This window comes from Sus scrofa, chromosome 13, assembly GCF_054392235.1.
Source record: "Sus scrofa isolate SSC_HxYL_T2T_F1_AM1 chromosome 13, Sscrofa_HxYL_maternal_Yorkshire_Landrace_v2.0, whole genome shotgun sequence".
Classification (NCBI taxonomy): Eukaryota; Metazoa; Chordata; class Mammalia; order Artiodactyla; family Suidae; genus Sus; species Sus scrofa.
The window spans coordinates 40,506,632-40,526,991 of record NC_139395.1 but is presented as its reverse complement, the minus strand read 5'-3'; the positions used below and the strand labels follow the sequence as shown (position 1 = coordinate 40,526,991).

At 44.6% G+C, this 20,360-nt stretch overlaps 2 protein-coding genes across 9 annotated transcripts in view; one reads left to right on the top strand and one right to left on the bottom strand.

Annotated features, from left to right (window-relative positions):
• Positions 1-18,489, bottom strand: part of TRAK1 (trafficking kinesin protein 1) — a 161,282-nt gene extending 142,793 nt beyond the window's left edge. For all 8 annotated transcript variants that reach the window (XR_014822812.1, XR_014822814.1, XM_084987874.1 and 5 more), the window contains exon 1: positions 17,974-18,489. The gene's annotated coding sequence lies outside the window, so the exon portion shown is untranslated. The remainder of the gene's footprint in view (positions 1-17,973) is intronic.
• LOC146397274 (uncharacterized) lies at positions 14,688-19,804 on the top strand. The gene is made up of 4 exons (XM_084987507.1): positions 14,688-14,796; positions 17,730-17,812; positions 17,981-18,841; positions 19,102-19,804. Exons 1-3 carry the CDS (start codon positions 14,688-14,690, stop codon positions 18,524-18,526), a joined length of 738 nt encoding a protein of 245 aa, XP_084843633.1. The 3' UTR covers positions 18,527-18,841; positions 19,102-19,804.
• The last annotated feature ends 556 nt before the right edge of the window (positions 19,805-20,360 follow it).

The following is a 20,360-nucleotide window of genomic DNA, read 5'->3' as shown; positions in this document are numbered from 1 at the left end:
CAGCAGCCTACCACACTTGTTTTAAGAAGTTAAGAAAGATTGGTGTCACAGTCTCAGGGTGATTAAAAAAAAAAAAAAAAAACTTGAGGAAATAAAACAGGACAACGGTCGTGTAGCCAGTAGTAAAAAATGAAATGGCCGAAAGAATTAGTGTGATTCTTAATCGTTTTGATATCTATTCAGATGCCAGTAAGGCATACTGGAAAGGCCTAGAAGAGCTCAATGGTTGGGAAGAAATCTTTCCAGGTTGATACACTTGAGGTACATGAGAGCAATATACTGGGGCTTCACAGCGTACCTGGCACGACTCTCCTGGCCTTAAACAGCACAGGGCAATGGGCAGCCCCTTCATGCTGCACACACTGAAAACACAAGCCCCACGGCCACTGCCTAGGAAGCAAAAGCTCATTCCGGAATAACCAGGCATGTCCCACTCATCCTCACTTCCTGCAGTCCCCAAATAAGCTCAGCTCTTGTGTTGATTACTCTGACCATCCTCTGCCAGAAAGCAGCGTGTTTTCTGTCCTCACATACTTCAGATTCTGAGAGAATGCACCCTCCAAATTCTTTACCCAAAACCTCAGCCTCTCACCCACCCGAAGCATCAGCACCTGCTTTACAAGGGAACCTGCTAAGCGTTTTTAACTCAGAACTCAGACCCTCCAAGGCGACAGGTAGACCCAGCCACATCCCGTCACTTCTCAGGAGCTGTGACTGTCTCATTTCCCGCCAGTGCCATGCCTCAAGGCCAGCCTTACGGGAAGGGAAATAATCTCAGATTGCTGAGGTGAGCAACAGTGATAATGATAAACCTTGGATCAGCTGTTTAATCTCTTTAATCTCCCTGGTCCCTGAAATTCTGATCTTCCTGGGGCGGGGTGGGGGGAAATACTGTCAACCACATGCATTGTGAGGAAACCGGAAATGCACCCAGACAGCCCCACTCTAGTTTATAAGAGAAGCATTTTTGAAATAGCCAATTTCCTAATGCCATTTGCAGTAACATGGAGGGACCTGGAGATTATCATATTAGGCAAAGTAAGTCAGAGAAAGGTAAATGTCATATGATAACACTTATATGTGGAATCTAAAAAATGATAAAAATGAACTTATTTACAAAACAGAAACAGATTCACAGACATAGAAAACAAACTTATGGTGACCAAAGGGGAAAGGGTAGGGGAAGGGATAAATTAGGAGTTTGGGATTAGCTGATACAAACTACTATATATAATACATATATATAAACAAAGTCCTGCTGTATATCACAGGGAACTATATTAAATATCTTGTAATAAACTGTAATGGAAAAGAATCAAAAAAGAATATATATATGTATATATACATATATACACACATACATACTTATATACATATATATATAAAACCAGAATCACTTTGCTGTATATCAGAAACACAACATTGTAAGTCAATTATGTTTCAATAAGAAATAAAAATAACTGTATAAAATAGTCAATACCCACTATTGGCACTATTTCCTGACACCGGCTAAGCAAATGTGCATACTTATACTGGGACAATATCATCAATTTCCTTTAAGACTCTTTGGGAATTTTTCTATTTTGAAAATCCTCATTGCTAAGGTTAACTATCATCAATTGTTACTGTGCTCTGAGGCATATGGCTCCTCTTTCTCAGTAATCTGTTCAATGGTTACTTCATGCTTGTTGAATTGGGGTGAAGTTTGAGCTGTACCTTGTACTTCTTCCAAGAGTCATTTCTCAGCCGTAAAAGAAAACCACATTCTTGTCCCTCTCACTCCTTCACTCCAGCTTGAGATGATGACTCTATTCATTTCTTTAGTGTTGGGAAAACTTAAACCCCAGTGTCCCTACCAACTGCCTGACCAATAAATTACCTGTAATGATTTCTAACACCAGGATTTTAAAACTGTGTAAATTGCTTTGCAATGTTAAAAATTCCATTTAGGGAGTTCCCTGGTGGCGCAGCAGGTTAAGGATCTAGCATTTTCACTGCTGTAGCTCAGGTCTGATGCCTGGCCTGGGAATTTCTATAGGCCCCAGGGAGTGGACCAAAAAATTCCACTTAGAATTTGTGTTAAGATCCAAGCCATTACACTCAATTTTCTCTGCCTATGGCTTCTCACACCCACAGCCAACTGTCCTGAGCCTCCAGCCCCTGGGCCACATCACAACCTTCCACTGGCCTTGAGCTGTGACAACCTCTCCTCTCTCCCTGTTTCTACCACTAGCCCCATATCCTGCAGGCTCTCCACACTGTAGCTGGGGGAATCTGTGAAAAAAATCAGTCAATTCATGTCACTTCCCTGTGCAAAATCCTCCAGCAGCATCCTTCCAATCCTACTCAGATTAAAATTTCAACTCCCAACCATGGTCTGGAAAGCCAGTGGGATGCAGGCCTGCCCTGACCACCCCCCTGTGTCCATCTGCCTGGGGGCTCCTGCCCTTCAGCCGAACTGGCCTTCTTGCAGAGGTCTGGGCACTTGCTGTCTGCCCTGCCAGGGACTCTGGGCCTCCATATTTTTCCAAGGCTCATTCCCCTACCCCCACGGTGACTGGGCCTCTACTCACTCACAACCTCCCTAAACAAGCCTGCGCAGCCACTCCACCGTCTCTCCATTACCCCTAGTTGCTTGCTACCTGACACTACAGAGAACATCTGTTACTCTTTTGTGTCCCTCTTGCCGGCCCCCAGACCAGGATTGTGAAATTTACCAGCAATTCTCAATGCCTGGTGCAGGGAAGCCACTCCACACACACTTAGCAATTTTTCTTCTAAGTAGATCCCAGCTCCCTACTCTCCCAAGAATGCACTGACTCCAACCAAAGGTGACTCTCACCTCCTGAAGACTTAAGAAATCAGAACCAACCACATTTCTGGAATAAGCATAAACCACTCAGCAAATATAAGGCATTGGGCACGTATATATCTCTGCCCCGCAGCCCAGAGCTCAGGCACCCTCACCTACCAGTCTGTAAGATTCTCCTTCTACAGACAGAGTTAGGAAAATGAAAAAAGGCTACTCCTATTTTTCTTTCCCAATCTCTCAATCAGCAGAGAAATCAGTGGGAATAATTAGTTGCCCAGTTCCTTATCACTTTTCTCATACTTAACGCACTCTATAGTTTAGGTTTGGGGTGTTTTTATTTTTATCTTTTTTACAACTAAATAATTTTAAATTCAAAAAAGTGTTTTTCTAAATTCAAAAAAGTGTTTTCAAAAAAGTTATATTTTCTCTAGAAGAAAAATGCCTAGATTTCAGAAGCTTTTTTATTTCCCTGCTTTTTAGGGCCACACCTGTGGCATATGGAGGTTCCCAGGCTAGGGATCAAATCAGAGCTATAGCTGCTGGCCTACAGCACAGCCACAGCAACGCAGGAGCTGAGCCACATCTTCAATCTACACCACAGCTCACGGCATCGCCAGATCCTGAACCCACTGAGCAAGGCCAGGGATCAAACCCGAAACCTCATGGTTCCTAGTCAGATTCATTAGAATATGAAATAAAGCTAATATATGCATGTATTATTTCCTTTTTTTTTTGAAATAAGCATATAATGTTGTATAATAGCTACAAAATTAATGTAAATATATCAAAACATCAGCACTGATATAAACAGTAGGAAACTTGTATAATGAAGCTTGCATCACTCTGAACTTTAAAGAATATAAACTGAGGTCGTATTACATAATAGCACATAACCTGCAGAAATCCAGTCCCCTAAAACAAGAACGGAAGTCAATTTGATATTGATTCTCTCTTGTGAGTCCAAGCTGAGATGTAAGTTACTATAAAAGGGGGAGGGGGGAGCCCTGAGGAAGTGGACTGAGAAAAGTTGGTCAATGAGATGCAGGACAACAGTGGGAGGAGAGGTTATCGGCAGAACCAACAACACACAAACTGTGAGCCAAACTAAACAGAAATTACCACTGCCCTGGGCCGTCTCATCGGCCTGTTGGGTTTAGAGTGACCTTGTAGCCACCAGGGCACCAGAGGAGTGAAGAAGGCATTTGAAACAGGTGCATAGCCAAACAACTGCCAGGGTAGGATCACTCTGATTTACCTCCACTCCTTATACTTTCTTGAAATGCTGAGATTCACTTTTCACCTAAAATGGGCAAATTTTCTTCATGTCCTATTGTGTCTTTTTCTAGTTCCACCCAGGATTAACAAAAAGGGCCTACTGGGATTAGCAAACACAAACTATAGGATGGATAAACAACAAGATCCTACTGTATAGCACAGGAAACTATATTCAATATCCTGTGATAAACCATAATGGAAAAAAAAGTGTATGAAAAAGAATGTTTATATAGGGAGTTCCCGCTGCGGCACAATGGGTTAAGAATCTGACTGCAGTGGCTTGGCTGGCTGAGGAAGTATGGGTTCAATCCCCAGCCTGAAGCAGTGCATTAAAGGATTCAGCGTTGCAGCAGCTGCAGCTGTGGCTCAGATTCAATCCCTGGCGTGGGAATTTCCATATGCTATGGGTACAGTCATAAAAAATAAAATAAAAAGTTTTAGGAAAAGAATGTACATATATGTATAACTGAATCACTTTGCTGTAGAGCAGAAATCAACTATACTTCAACACAATAATTTTTTTAAAAAGTCCGAAGAGGAGAAAATAAGGAAGTATGGAAGAAGACTGGGGGAGTGACGGGAGTGAAAATACAGGAACACAAACGAAGGAGAGGGGAGGGGAGGGGAAGGGAGGAGAGGCGAGAGGAGGGGAGGGGAGCCGAGGGGAGCCGAGGGGAGGTGACAAGAGGAGAAAAGAGAAAGTGTGTGGGGGGAGAGAGAGAACAACAGCAGAGAGAGAAACAAAGAGGGAAAAAGAAGAAACACGCAGAGAAAAGGAGAGAAAGACAAAAGGAACAGCAGAGAGAGAAAATGACACCAAGAGAGTGACAGAGAAAGAAAGAAAAGGAAAAAGTTCATGGGAAAAAAGGAATGATGTGTTTCATGGAAAAGCTATTTGTTTCCGAGTCGCTCTTTTTCCATGTACTGTATTATGCCATATGTGGGATGTGAACGAGGCTGGAACTCCGCCTAAGCACATCTGCCAGGGACTTTTAAAGCCCTAATAATAGCACAGCTGGTGTCCCCTGCCTAATGAGCTCACCGTCCACGTGACCGCCCTTCCTCCACGGCTCCTCCAGAGAGAGGAGGTGCCAAGGGCAGCCCAGGCCCCGCCCCCCGCCCTCCCCCACGTCCAAGCTCTTTTCCTCCACCGCCTCCGTCCACCCTTTCCTGAAACCACTCCCACCCATTTTCCTGAGCTAACTTACTCTGATCCAGCAGTTCCTTAGAAAAGAGAAATAAAAGATGGGGGGACATCCCAAAAGATCTTCCGGATGTTAAAAAGACAATAATTCAACAGCTTAGATGAAATGGACCTGCTCCTTGAAATATGCAACTGACCAAAACTAATACTAGAGGAAAGAAAAGATCTGAAAAGCCCAATATCTATTAAAGAAGGCCTAATGAAAAACCTTTCCACATCCAAGGAAAGGCCAGGATGCCACCACGTGGGCTTTGCTGACAGGGTACGGGCTCCTCCAGGAACCAAGGAGATTCACTGTCTCTTGACAGGGAGGCTCTCAGCCAGCTTGACTTTCCCACCGATCACTGCCTGTTACTAGGAGGAAACCATGCACAGCAAAATTGGAAAGGAAGGCGCTGGGGGAACAAAGAAGTGAGGTTTTACAAGTTTGGGAAGTTGTAACCCTCTCTGGTATAATTTTTTGAAACCAATTCTCATCACAGTACACTTTTAAAAGCCTTCTGGCATTTGAAAAAAATGCACCTTACTATCAGGATGGGCAAGAATTTCAGCTTCTAAGGGGAAACCTAGGAAATTGATGGAGAGGAAACTCCACTTGGCACTGACGCCGTATCCATAGCAATTGGAAAAGAAGCTGAAAAACCTGGAATCGCTCTCTCTCTCTCCATGCAACACATCTCGGTCGCAATGAAGAGCCAAATGGACATGAATCTTGGGGACTATTCACTAGTAAAAGACAAAGAAGCCCACGTTTCAGAAACCAAGCTTGGTGACACACAATAGCATGGATGTTTGTAAGCATCCAGAACCAAGGCTAGCAAATTACATGAGTCTAACCCTGCCTACCAAGTAATTATAGCAACAGCAATCACATGATTAGCTGAAAGGTGGACAATCATTAACTTTTTCTACTGTTAAACACTGTTACACACCAAAAGACAGTGTTTTATAACTTGTTAATGCCATGAATAAGTTATCTAAGCCTTGACGACCTCCTGTTTTGATTTATAACTCCTATGCCATCCTTGCCGTAAATTAACATAGCAAAATTCACAAAAATTCAAGGAACAATCGTGGTATTTTAAAGGCTATCATAAGTACTTTTAGACATTATTCCCTTTGTTAAAATGTTTACTATACTGAGAATCCTTCCCAAGAATAACAGTTGCTTCCATTCACAAAACACTAAAAGCATAACAGAATCAATTCAGTCTTTAGCAATTCTGTCCTTTCACTTTCACTCTTTTAAAATCATGCATTCAGGACAAGTCTATGTTTCGCAAGTCTTAGAGATTCCTCTTGGCTCCATTTTCAGCCCACAACCGTACACCTGACCAAGCCATGTTGGGGCATCAGGTAAAAGGAAAAAATCAGTAATACCAATTCTGCCTTTTTAAAAATTTTTTATTTTTTCATCTTAGATTTCTTTGCATTATTTTAGATTTTTTTTAGAAATGCTGCACTAAAATAGAATTGATCTTGAGTACTTAAATTTTTTGGCAACTTATGACCTGGCCTTAAATTTTGTACCTTATAAAAGAGACTCAGTCACTTCACCTTAGCCTAGGTCCTAGCCCACAATAATAACAATACACCCTGGGGAAACCAATGAAAAAGAAAAAAATATTCCGGCTTCATTAACTACCCCAAAGACTGGACAAGAGCTGCCTTAAGGACCATCTTCTAAGGGTATGTGTGGGCGTGTGTTCTAAATGATTCCAAGGACCAGGGGAAATGGTATGAAAATCACAAGTTCAAGCACAGTTAAATTCTATGGAGCAACTATTTTACATCACATTGCATTAAAATCTAATAGTCACCAAATTAACTAGAACTTTTAATAATCTCATGCATTCAGCTCCATTCATTTTTATTTACATATGTACCTTGTAGAATCAATACCTTCTCAGAGGTAACCACTGTTCTGACCCTTATTACAGGATGGTTTTGCCTGTTTTTGAACCACCTGAAAATGGAATCTTATAGTGTATATACTTTTGTACCTTTTCTCTTTTGCTCAACATTTTGCCTCAAACTTTCATTCATTTGTTGCAAAGATTGGTATTCCACTTCTTTTTATTGCTGAGTAGTATTCCATTGTGTAGTTATACCAATTTGTGTATAAAGTCGCCAGTGAATGGACACTTGGGCTTTTTTCCAGTTTGGAGCTATTGTTAGTAAAGTTGCTATGAACTAAGTAAAGAGCATGGGTTTCTGCTGCATATTTGCCCAAAAGTAAATCACTGGGTCATAATGTATACGCTCAGCTTTAGTAAACATTGCTGATGTTCCAAGTGTTTGATCTTTGTATGTGGTGTATGAGGCTTCAAGCTGTTCCACATTCTCACCAGAAGTTTATAATGTCCAATTTCTTATTCCATCCATTCTGATGGGGCTGCAGAACATCTTTGCTAAAACAAGCAGTTTCTGATTCTCTTCAGTTTTTACCATGATTCAATAGCCGAGAGTACAAACTATAAAACCACAAGTAAGAAGTATAAGAGTCACAAGAAAGCACAGAAAAATATCTAACTCAGGGCTCATTATTTCAGGAATTCATAAAAATATGGACACAGCAATATGTGAGACAAACACACATGATGCTTGGCAAGGAAACCTGCAAATGTTCACAAATACCACAAGAATTTTTAGTCAATGTGTTACTATAAGATGTTTACAAGACTAAGCCAGTATCTCTTCAGAACCATGGAGAACTGAGTGATACAAATCTACAAATATTTGTACACCTACTATGTATAAATGAACCCAAAGGACGTTTTAGCCTTTATCCTACTTGGCCTCTCACAGCAGAGTGACACTACGAACCCCACCTATAGCCGCAAGAACACGTTCCCCTAGCACTTTGGTTTCCCCCTGGTCAGCCTCTGGGCAGGCCTCTCTAAGTGCTTCTACACATGGTATCACCCACTGGCCACCCAGGAATGGCCACCAGAGCCTTACCTCACACTCGGATCTCTCTTCCCAGCATCAGCCCCAGATGTCCCGCTGTTCTAAATATCTCCCCTTGGAAATCTCATGAGCACATCAAACTTAGCACATTCAAAATAGGATCCTCGGAGTTCCCATAGTGGCTCAGTGGTTAATGAATCTGACTAGGAACCATGAGGAACCATTTGATCCCTGGCCTCGATCAGTGGATTAAGGATCTGGCATTGCCATGAGCTGTGGTGTAAGTCTCAGACACAGCTCGGATCCCAAGTTGCTGTGGCTGTGGTGTAGGCCGGCAGCTGCAGCTCCAATTCGACCCCTAGCCTGGGAACCTCCATATGCCATGTGTGCGGCCCTAGAAAAGACAAAAAAAGACAAAAAACAAAAACAAAACCAAAATAGGCTCCTCACCTTCACCCCCTGCACAATGGAGTGATATGAATCCAATTTGGAAATTTCAGCCCCATCCTTGACTCCGCTCCTCCCGACCCTACCACCATCTCTTCAAAGAGCAGGCTCACCCCCAAACAGCACTCACAGGAATCCACTTCCTTCCAGCAGGATCACTTAGAAGCCCAGGCAGGTCTCCATCCTGTCTCTCTTTGGGTAAAGCCAGAGCTTTCAGTCCTGGTCTTAGTCAACCCCAGACGTGGATGAGTCCCGGGACCCCATGCCAGCCAGGGCACGTTCACCAAGGGAAAGCCAGCCGCCTGTCCTAACGAGGCCCCTGCCTTGCCATAGCTTTCTCTTAGGAAAGTCTACAGACTGCTTCCCTTTTGCACCCTTGCAAACAAATGTAGCTGCAGCTTCTGAGTTTGTGAGGGAAATTTTCAGACTTGATTATCCTGTCACGCTGCCTCTAGCCAAATTGAGAATTCAGTGTATCATAAATGACACACGTGTGTATAAGATAACCATACTCCCAGGAATATTTATTTTCTTTATTCCCTTCCATATGCATATCGTTTCTCTTCCAGTATCAAGAGATTTAGCCCAGCTAAAAGTTTTTCAAGTTAACATTCAATAATTGCTATGACAGTCCTCTTGGACTTATCAAGTAGTTCCTTGTTTAATAATACACACAATTTCCCTACCTCGCAAGTACCTCGCTCCGATTGGACCCCTAGCCTGGGAACCTCCATATGCCTCGGGTATGGCCCTAAAAAGACAAAAAACAAAAACCAAAAAATGGCTAACACAAAATGATGAGTCCAACATACATATCAATTCATGTAACCCTCTTAATAACCATATGAGGTTCTCATGTAAGGTAATAATTTAGGAACTGACTGTCATAAACAGTTCTTTGCTGGGTTCAATACTTCTAGCCCTGACAAAGCACCAATCTTGAAGGGAAAAAAAAGAACATGGCTTCAAACACATCAACAATATGCTAGTCTATCCAGACAGATTGTTAAATCACGGGGAGGGGGGGTAGTATTTTTTAACAAATGAAAAAACACTCCCACTCAGGTCCATAAAGCAGAACTATACAATTCCCATAATACTCAGTATTTTATTTAAAACATTCTAGATGCAAGGTGGGAATAAAATACCCACTGGCTGAATGACACCCTTTTCTTCTCCTCAATGAAAGCCAGTAAGCCAATTGTCTCAGAAATTCTACACCCAAATGTAACATTCACAGGCACAACCCCAGTGAGTCAGACCTGTAACAAATTGCTCCTTTTCCTGTTCCCCACCTTTCCTCTAAATCATTACACTGCTATTCCAGAATCATAGGTTTGGGTCATCATTTGTTTAGTTGGTGTTTTTAATCCCCCAGTACAAAGCTTACCAGTTCCAACTTCATTCAACTCTGTAACTCAACAAGAATCGCCCTTTAGGTGAAATAAACCTCCAGTTTTCTTTCCAGGCTTGAAATTTTCCAAGGTACACATCTCTGGACCCCTCTTTTCATTTTTGCTAAAAAGGTCCTTGACATGTTCTTTGCCAGATCTCTGCCAATGTCACACCACCAACCCCTCCACTGGAAAGTCAAGGCCCAAAAGGCAAACCAAATTCATTGTTAGAACTCAGAATCACAAAATGTAATGGATCGTCTTATTCAGTTGCCCTTCTCTTCTCATCCTCTTTGATCCCTCAATTCACACACTCCAATTTCCATTCAAAATAAAAAAGGCGAGGCAAGAATGGAGATAAAGACCATAAACGCACAGACCCTAAAACACCAGCAGCCTCTAGAAACCTTATTAACCTGAGTCCCACTGCACTTACTAAATAAATTAAATGTGATGTCCTCAGAGTTAAACAGCAATTGGCAGCAAGGGTTAAAGCAAGCGCTTCTAGTATCGACCACTTTTCAGGAATTCCCCACAACTTAAAGCAAGGCAAAGACCATGGCTCGTGTCGGGAGAATAATGAAATGAACGGAGAAAAGTGACTTGAAATAACCACGTCACATCCAGTTATCAAAACAGAAAATCACATGGTTGGCGAGGATGCTGAGAAATTGGAACCCTGTGCATTGTTGGCAGGAATACAAAATAGTGCAGTCTGTGAGGATAACAGTGTGGTGATTCTTCAAGAGTTAACAACAGAATTACTACAGTATCCAGCAATTCCACTTCTGGATGTATACCCAAAAGAAGTGAAAGCTGGGACTCAAATAGATGTCACACCCACGTTCACAGCAGCATTATTCATCAGAGTCAAAAGATGGAAGCAACCCAAGTGTCCACAGGTGGATGAATAGATAAACAAAGTATGGTACATTCAGCTTTAAAAAGGAAGGAAATTCTGATATGCTACAACCTGGATGAATCTTAAAGACATTATACCGTATGATTGCTCTTACATGAGGTTCCTAGAATATTCAAATTCATAGGGACAGAAAGTAGAATGGTGTCAACTGTGGGTTGAAGGGATGGGGGAAATGGGAAGTCAGTGTTTATTCAGTATAGACTTTCATTGGCATAAGAGAAAGTTCAGGAGATGATAGTGGTGATATTTGCACAACAATGTACTTAATGCCATAAAACTGCACTTGAAAATCACTAAAATGGTCAATTTCATGTTACATTTACCTTACCATGATTTTGTTAAAAAAAAAAAAAAAGAAAAGAAATAAAAGGCAGTCACTGCATTAGGAATTTCCCTTCACCTCTGAGACTGGGGCACTTGGGCACCTCTGGGGCAAAAAAAAAAAAAGAAAGAAAAGAATTTGGCAAAGATAGGCCACCTGCCTACTCGCACATGAGGTTATGGAAAGAGCATGGCAGCCCTATAGCTCTGCACCTGCTGCATATACTGGGTCAGGTCCACTTACCAACCAATGGCTCCCTTTCTGTCATTCTTGTGGTCTCCCATATTCACAGTGCACATGACCCAGGACTGAAGATTTACTCTTCAAAGAGTAGGTGAGTGTATAGGTGGATGGATGAATGGACGGATGTTTTAACTACTTAGCTAAAATGTGGGGAGAACTGCCTGTTGACTGCTCTGGCATATTTTTACTCGAAACGCCTCCCAATGTTAGGGTAGGGAGAGTAAACCACTGGCTAAATTTGGGGCTGTTTTTCCTCACTACTGACTTAGAATGAGTTTGTCCCTTCCCTCTTGGGTCCTCCCATTTGACAACATCTTGCATACAAGCGAGGGAAGGGAAGAGATGGGCAATGGGAAGGGAAATGGGTTCAGCGATCTTCTGAAAAACCCCAGCCCCTTTCCTTTTTGTGGTGGAGAGTGAGAGGTTGAACCCAGCTTTGAGCACCAACTCTCCCCAGCAATGTAGGGAGCAAGTGTGTGCTGGTCACTTCCTTTTCCTTGTGCATCTGAAAAGAATATTCTATGTAACCATGAAGGAATGCCTGACAATTAATACCACTTGGGGACATGTTTAAAATGAAGATTTAGGAGTTCCCATCGTGGCGCAGTGGTTAACGAATCCGACTAGGAACCATGAGGTTGTGGGTTTGGTCCCTGCCCTTGCTCAGTGGGTTAACGTTGCCGTGAGCTGTGGTGTAGGTTGCAGATGTGGCTCGGATCCCGCGTTGCTGTGGCTCTGGCGTAGGCCGACAGCTACAGCTCCGATTCGACCTCTAGCTTGGGAACCTCCATATGCCGCAGGAGTGGCCCAAGAAATAGCAAAAAGATAAATAAATAAATAAATAAATAAATAAATAAACAATTTTTAAAATAATAAATAAATAAATAAAATGATTTAGATTAGAAGGACCAGACTTCCCTTTGTGGCTCGGTGGAAATGAATCTGACTAGTATCCAGGAGGATGCAGGTTCGATTCCTGGCTTTGCTCAGTGGATTACGGATCTGTCGCAGGTCGCAGATGTGGCTTGGATCCCGCGTTGCTGTGGCTGTGGCGTAAGCTGGTGGCTACAGCTCCCATTCAGTCCCTAGTCTGGGAACCTCCATATGCCTCGGGTGCAGCCCTAAAAAGACAAAAATCAAAACAAACCAAAAAAAATTTAGCAGGACTGGGGCAGGGTCTGCCATTCTGCAGGCCTAACAAGCTCCAAAGTGATGCTGCAGGCCCACCCACCACACACTACACAGCAGAGGCCTGACATTCCTGCAATCAGCAGGGACCAAGGTCAGACAGAAATGGCATCAGGCAGGATCTCCCGATCAAGAGTTTCGCCTTCTTCCCACTGCCATTCTCTGCCCAGGCCACAGCCATTTGGTTCCACCATGAATCTGGACCCTTAACCACACTGGCATAAATAACTGAGCTGTCTGCAGTCACTCACTTCCTGCCTTTCTCATCAGAATGAGGACACCCGATGCTCCTAGAGGTCAAAGAAAGTTTTCCTCCCCACTGAGCAAGGAAAGTGTCCCCATTGTCTTCAAACAGAAACTCAAGGATGGCTTCTGCACTCATTGCTGACCTGCTCCTCCTGGTTAAAATACATGATTCAGTAAGACAAGTGAGGCCAAACGTATTTCCAAAACTCTAGGAAGACAACTGATCCCTGACAACATCTTAAGCTGGAAATTAGGTGTTAAAGACCATAGTAAAAGGAGGTGAGCCTACACCAGATCATGCCTCCTCTATTTTATACAAAACTTAAACGGAGAGCTTGCAGAATGCTACCATCAAATCAAAACAAAAGCTTCAGGCCCACCCAAAGCATGTGCTGTTGATATTAAAGAACTGCCTGGAAGGACTTTTTGCTTTTACCAAAACATCAGAGGACCTGATGGAGAACCTCTAAAATCCCCAGGTTCTCCATATGCATGGGTGCTTCTTCTCTTCAAATGTGCTGAGAGAAGAAAGAATAAAATCTCACATCCCTATTCTAATATCTATTTTAAGAGCTGCAAATACACTTGAATCTATGTTATAAAATGTAGGATGTACCAATAGCTAATCTGCGTAAACGCAAGTCAGGAAACAGCAGCTTTTTTTTAGTGAGTGTAATCACACTATCTAGTACCTAAGTCTAGGCATTAAGGAGGAGTACAAAAAACAAAAAGAGTGAAGCTCACTGAATGGTGTGCTAAAGGGTACTTGTCAGAAAAACTCAAACCACTTACTCCACCTCTTCATGGTTATTTTCAACTAATTCTTTGAAGAAAAAAAGGAAAAAAAAAAAGATTTCAAAGTCCCCTGAATAGGAGTTCCCGTCGTGGCGCAGTGGTTAACGAATCCGACTAGGAACCATGAGGTTGCGGGTTCGGTCCCTGCCCTTGCTCAGGGGGTTAAGGATCCGGCGTTGCCGTGAGCTGTGGTGTAGGTTGCAGATGCGGCTCGGATCCCTCGTTGCTGTGGCTCTGGCATAGGCCAGTGGCTACAGCTCCGATTCAACCCCTAGCCTGGGAACCTCCATATGCCGCGGGAGCGGCCCAAGAAATAGCAACAACAACAACAACAACAAAAAAAGACAAAAGACCAAAAAAAAAAAAAAAAAAAAAAGAAATCTCAAAGTCCCCTGAATACCCACAGCAGGGTTTTTGTTAACTTTCACATCCAGATAATTTATATTGTGGTAGTTCTTTAATTTACTCATATACTTATTTCGTCTAAATAATGGAGCATCCTTTTCAGATGTCAGTACAAAATGCATTTCTTCTGGGAAGCTCACCTTCTGCTTTTCAATGTCCTGGCATATCATCAAGTCTGGAACTAGAAAAGACCCTAGAAATACTCCAGCTCCAAGACTGTCAAACTGGAATACACATATTTGCGCTTCTGTGAGCCCCCAGAACCCCCAGGAAAAGAAGGTACATCTTCCTTGAGTGCTTTTTGGCTCAAGGCAGTAATTTAGAACGTTTTCCTATTAAACAAGATGAATCCTGCACTCTATTCTTCATCAAAGGAATCACTGACGTAACACTGAAAATTCACTGAGAAGTATCAGAAACCTCAGGCTGAGCTCCCCCATTTCCTTTCCAGGGTACCTTTGCCCTGAAGGTTTATGAGGGCAAGTTGCAGCAGCATCAAGAGAATCCATTTCCCAGCTGGAGACATGGAGATCAAAAAAGATTATCCCAAGGCTGTGTGTGAATGGCCACTGAGAAGTCACTGCTCCTTGTTAGTCTTCAGGGAGATTTACAGTGCTTCTCACCGCCACCCAGGTGAGGCTGGGAGCAGTCCTTCCTAGAATGCTGGAGCAGAAGCCCAAGCAAGGATTTTAAGAGCTCACGTCCACTCTGTTCCACCCTCTTCTACCTCAGGTGCACCATGAACAAACACATAATTAAATATGCTTCTCAATGAATAATGAAGCCACACAGCCCTTCATAAACACACGTCAAATCCTTTCTTTAACCAGCTGCGCATCATTTGGTCTTACACTTAGCTCAGAGGCACCCAATTGACACATATGCTATTATGTACTGTCTCTTCCCTAAAACTTTAAACTTTTCAACGCTGCAGGTGGCCTCCATTTGGATACACTTAATAGGAAGGCAAGTCAAAATAGGGAATATTTGTTCAGAAAGAAGTAAAAAGAATGGGGGAGGGACCAGAAGACCCACTCAATGGTGTATCTCTATACAACAGAAACCCACCCAAGACCATAAAATAAAATCTAAGAACCCACAAGAGCCCTGGGGTTGGTGGAAACAGTTCTCCTCCTAACATCTTCATCTCTTAAAAAGGAGCATCCCTTGGTCCTTCCACAAAAATCATGCTGCATACCAAATACAGATGGGTTAAAGAGATCAGAGTCCACTTTGAAAACCAACATCATATAATCATATACCTGAAGAGGCTGGCCTTTCTAACATTATCTCCAAGTTTATCAAACTTGCAAGACAGGTGAAAGGCCTGATTTCATATCTGCAATCCTCAGTGAGTTTAAATGAACTCTTCACCCTCCAATGCCTTTCTTGCTGGAGCCCTAAAGGAGAAATAAATAACCTGCCCCTTTAGGAAAAGCAGCCACCGGCCCACTTGCCCTCCTGGGCTGCCTTCCAGGATGTACAGTGCAACAGTCAAGTCTGAATGGCTGATGGGACAGAGAAAGCCCAAGGTCTGTTCTCCACTTTGGGAACTGGCAGTCAAGAGGGGCTCCCATAGGGTTAATTCCAGACTCATCTAACAATTACAGAGACATACTCTGTGCAAGGTCAGAAAAAGAGGCTCAGAAGGAAAAAAAATCCACATCAGATGGCAAAGTGTAAAGTGCTGCTCATGGAAACAAAGTTTAGGAACTCCTCTCAAAGCGAATAATTCTGTTTTATGTGTTTTATTTTCAAAGCTCTTTTACAAAATCTGATTTGACCCTCACAGTAAACCTATAAGAAGAATAACAATTGCTGTTATATCTGCTCTTTTATCTCCATTAGGGCTCAAAAAGGTTACCAAGTCACAAATCTATGTTGGAATGAGACCTGAAAATCCTCCCAGGTCATTCAAACTTTTATAGACGCTTTCATTCAAAACACTCTTGAAGGATTTTCTGCTGTGGCACCTAAGGGTCTTGAGCATTCGGATGTAGGTTTGATTCCTGGCCCAGCACAGTGGGTTAAGCATCTGGTATTACCACAGCTGCGGCATAGGTTGCAACTACAGCGTGGATCTGATGCCTGGCCCGGGAGTCAGCCAAAAAAGAAAAAAACAAAAACAAACAAATAAAAAAACACTCTTGGAGCTCCCTTGTGGCTCTGCAGATTAAGCATCTAGTGTTGTCACTGCTGCAGTTCAGGTCAGTGCTATGGTACAGGTTTGATCCCTGGCCCAGGAACTTCTGCATGCCATGGGCGCAGCCAAAAAAGAACCAAACAACACACTCCTTAATCTTTACAATAGTCCAATGAGGTTTGTTTGGGTTTTATTTGGGGATTTTTTTTGGTGGGGGGCATGCAATCCAAGAGAGGGGAGAGCCAAGTCAGAGGTTTAAATAAGGGCCCAAGGTCACACAGCCAGTAAAGAAAGAGAGAAGCTGGAATGTGCATCCAAGTTTCCCATTCCAAGGCCAAAGTTCTTTTTTAACACACCAGAGAGAAGGAGCCTGAGCAACAGAGCCAGAGCGGAGGCACCCTCTTTGGAGAGCTAGGGATGGGAAACCAAATCCCACAGGTCCCCAGGGCATCAAACAGGAAATGGCTGGTGCTGGGGCCAAGCTGAAATCCAACTCCTGCCAAACCTGCTGCGCATAGACATGGGCTTTCTAATCCAGCACAGCATCTCCAAGCCCATCTCAGTGTTCCTGGTAGCTCAAGCCGCAATTGTCTAGGCACCTCTGTGATAAAGCTGGGGCCAGAGATCAAAGGGCACACGAGTGCGAGCTTTCCAAATCAAGAGAGAGAGGAAGGTTCCATCCGTCACTCCAGGCCCAATTCTGAACCTGCCAGCCAACCTGTCATCCTTTATTGGGACTTGGGACACCCTCCCTGCCACAGACTGCCCAGCAGTGTGGCCACCTCCCTCTCTGCTGCTCTTGCATCTGGAAACTGGAAGGACCCTGTTCCTAGCTTGTTTCCCTGGGGTGTATGTGTCCCCACCACCGATAACCAAAAGATGCTCCAGCAAAAGGGCACCCACCTACCTTCACACTTGCACTGACAACATTCACACACTTGTTTGAAGCAAAGTTCTGGTGAAGCATATCAGAAAAAAAAATTTTTTTTTTTAATCAGAGGCCTAGACACATACTCAGAAGGTGCTCAAAGTGGACGCTAATTTCAGTTTCTGAACAAGTGCAGCCAAAGGTTCTAAAACACTTAGGCTTGGGTAGGTGGCATCCAGCCCCAGCCTCAACAGCAGGCTTTTGACTGCTGCTTCCCTAAACACAACGTAACAAAAGAAGCAACACATTTCACTAAGTTTGTTACCTGCAGGAGGCTGACCTTGGAGATTCGAAAAGAATTGAAAAAAACTCAGGTCAAAACAAAAAAGTGACGAAGCGAACTTGTTAACTTTCAGGATGGAAAGGAGGGGTCCTGAAAGCCATTTGTCTCGTCCCAAACACTCTCAGAAGATGTAATTTACATTCATTTTGCGGGTGAGTGGGAATCTGGGTGCGCTCGCACTCTGGCCTTGCTCAGCTCTGGGCTCTTTGAAGGTCGCCTCACTGTCACTTCGGAGTGCCGGAGCCCAGAATCCAGGCCACGCGGCGTGACCAACACGGTACACAATGGGCACCAGGTGCGGCCGATGCGGGAGGAGTGCTGCCCTAGCAGGATCTCCGCGCCCGGCCCTTCCCGCCGCCACCACATCAAGCACCGACACTCTTAGAACACTCGTGTCCTTCTCCACCCATCCCCGGGGCCGATGCGCCGGAACAAGTCAGCGGTCCACGGGCTTACCCTCTAGAGGCGCGCGGAGTGCAGCCCCGTAGCAGGCGCGGCCCCGGGAGCCTCCGGCGCAGGGCTGCCCGGGCGATCGACACTCCTGGCTGCCTCCTCCTCGGTGTCCTCGGCCCGGCCCGGGCCGCCCGGCGGCTCTGGTTCCCTCCACAGCAGGCGGCCGGGCGGCACCAGGGCGCACACGGCGGGCTGGGCTTTGGCGTCTCCTCCTCCTGATGCTGCCCGGCCGCCGACTTCGCGCTCCCAGCTAGAGATCCGGGGTTCCGGGACGCGGGGGTCGTCGGGGCGCTCGGGCTCCCGCGCGCTCCCTCCCGTGCCGCCCTCCCGCGCGCGGCCCCTCTCCCGGGGCGCCTGGCTCACAGCGCGCAGCGATCAGGGGCTTGGGGTGCACGGGGGCGGCGGCCGGGTGGGCCCGGGGGCGGCGGGCGGGGGCGCTGCTGCGGACCGGGGTACTGAAGCGGGCGCCGCTGCGCGGCCTCTCGCCATGGCTCTCAGCGGGCGGGCGCTTCGCACCTCCCCTCCGCGCTGCCGTCACCAACCGACGCGCGTCTAGCCCTCCCCTTCCCCGGCCCCGCCCGCAGGCCAGCGCCGCCACCTGCGGGTGGCCCTCCAGGACGCCCGCCGGGAGTGTGCCCCAGCCTTCCGGAGCCGCGCCCCTCCTACCTCTCCGGTCGCGGCAGGTGGCCCGCTCCAGAGCCTTTACCCGATCTAGGCCTGGAGAAGCCCCTGGAAAAATACCTGGTTCGTGACAAGCTATCGCACTCCACCACCCGCGCCCCAAACGAGAGCTTATATACTTCTAGCCCGTCTCGATGTCAGTCCAGCCAGTCTTAGGGAACTCACGCGGATACTTTGCCACGAACGCAGTGTAAGTCCAGGCGTTCCGTTCCTGCAGGCCAGGCCGTCCCCTAGGAAGGCAACCCTTAGACTTAAGCCGGGGTGGAACTGAGCCAGGAGATGAGGGGAATATGGATGAGCAGTCTGAACAAAATGCCACCAAAGAGGGAGGGGGACAGAGGTGTGGGGGATCAGGAAATGATCCAGGAAGTAAGTGCTCACAGGCTACTTACTCTATTATGCAAATCACCGCTGGACGGTTTAACTGGGAACACATGACCTCATTTCCAGTTGAGGCTGCTGAGTCTACAGCGTTGACCTCGTCCCTGCCCAAAGGTCACAGAGGACATTGGGAAGACCTGGAGAAGACGCAGACCAGAACCGAAGACCCAAGGAAACCAAACCTGAGAAAACCTGATTTCCAGTACCCCAAGACTTGAAGAGACAAAAGTACACAGTAAAGATTGGTTCAGGCAAGAATCATCAATGGATGCTAACCCTAGGGAGGATTTATTGGGGGAGCAGGTATTTGCCTGGGTTAATGTGTCTCCCTATAGTTGGTTTAGGCTTATTAGTAGAAAGAGAAATATTTAATATACAAAGGGGCAGAGGGACAGCACCTTGACCTGCAGCAAAATCCACATCATCAGTAAAAGCAGGTCATGCTGGGAGAACACATCACCTATGCAGTATTTCCAGGGAAAATGTATAACCCGAATCTAAGGATAATGAAACCCCAGGCAAACCCCAAATGAGGAAATATCTATTAAAAATGGGCAACGGCTGTATTCTTCAAGAATGTCAATGTCGCAGAAGAAGGCTTGGGAAATGTTCCAGATTAAAGAGTGCTAAAAAGTCATAACAACTCAGTGTGATACCTGGTCCTAACCTGGATTCTGGAGGAGGTGGGGAGAAGGATGCTATAAAGGACATTCTAATGGATAAAATTGGAATCGGAATCCTGATAGTTGATTAAAGTTTTAAATCAATGTTAGATTTGCTGATGCTGATGACTTGTACTGTGGTCATGTACAAGAATATCCCTATTCTTGGAAATACACAGTGAAGTATTGTAAAGAGGAAAAGAGGCATGATGTATGCAACCTGTCTTCAGGCCATTCAGGAAAAAATATGCTGCTAAGGAAAAAACGATAAAGTAAATGGGCAACATGTTAACACTTAGTGAATCTGGTTGTAGGATGTATTGGAACATTTCTGTAAGTTTGAAATTATTTCCAAATAAAAGGATTTTGAAAAGTCACCAAGTAGGGGATGAGGTGAGATGGGAGGAAGGCAAGAAGTGGTATAAATGGACAACACAGGTCTATTTCTGCTTTTAGTACTTGTGACTTTAGAAACAGGTGATAAAATTCATACAGAACTTACACATAAGTACAAGTAAACCTGGGGAAATTGAGTAAGATAGGTGGATTGTATGAATGTCAATATCATAGTTGTGATACCATATTAAGTTTTGCAAAACGTTATCAGGGGAAGTTGGGCAAAGTGTATTATTAGTAAGTGTATTATTTCTCATGACTGATGTGAAT

Excerpts from the sequence above, each read along its gene's own strand:
- LOC146397274 (XM_084987507.1), top strand. The coding sequence starts at position 14,688 with ATGGAGATCAAAAAAGATTATCCCAAGGCTGTGTGTGAATGGCCACTG. Across the intron at positions 14,797-17,729 it reads TGCTTCTCACCGCCACCCAG|GTCGCCTCACTGTCACTTCG; the intron begins GTGAGGCTGGGA and ends GGCTCTTTGAAG. Across the intron at positions 17,813-17,980 it reads CGGTACACAATGGGCACCAG|AGGCGCGCGGAGTGCAGCCC; the intron begins GTGCGGCCGATG and ends CTTACCCTCTAG.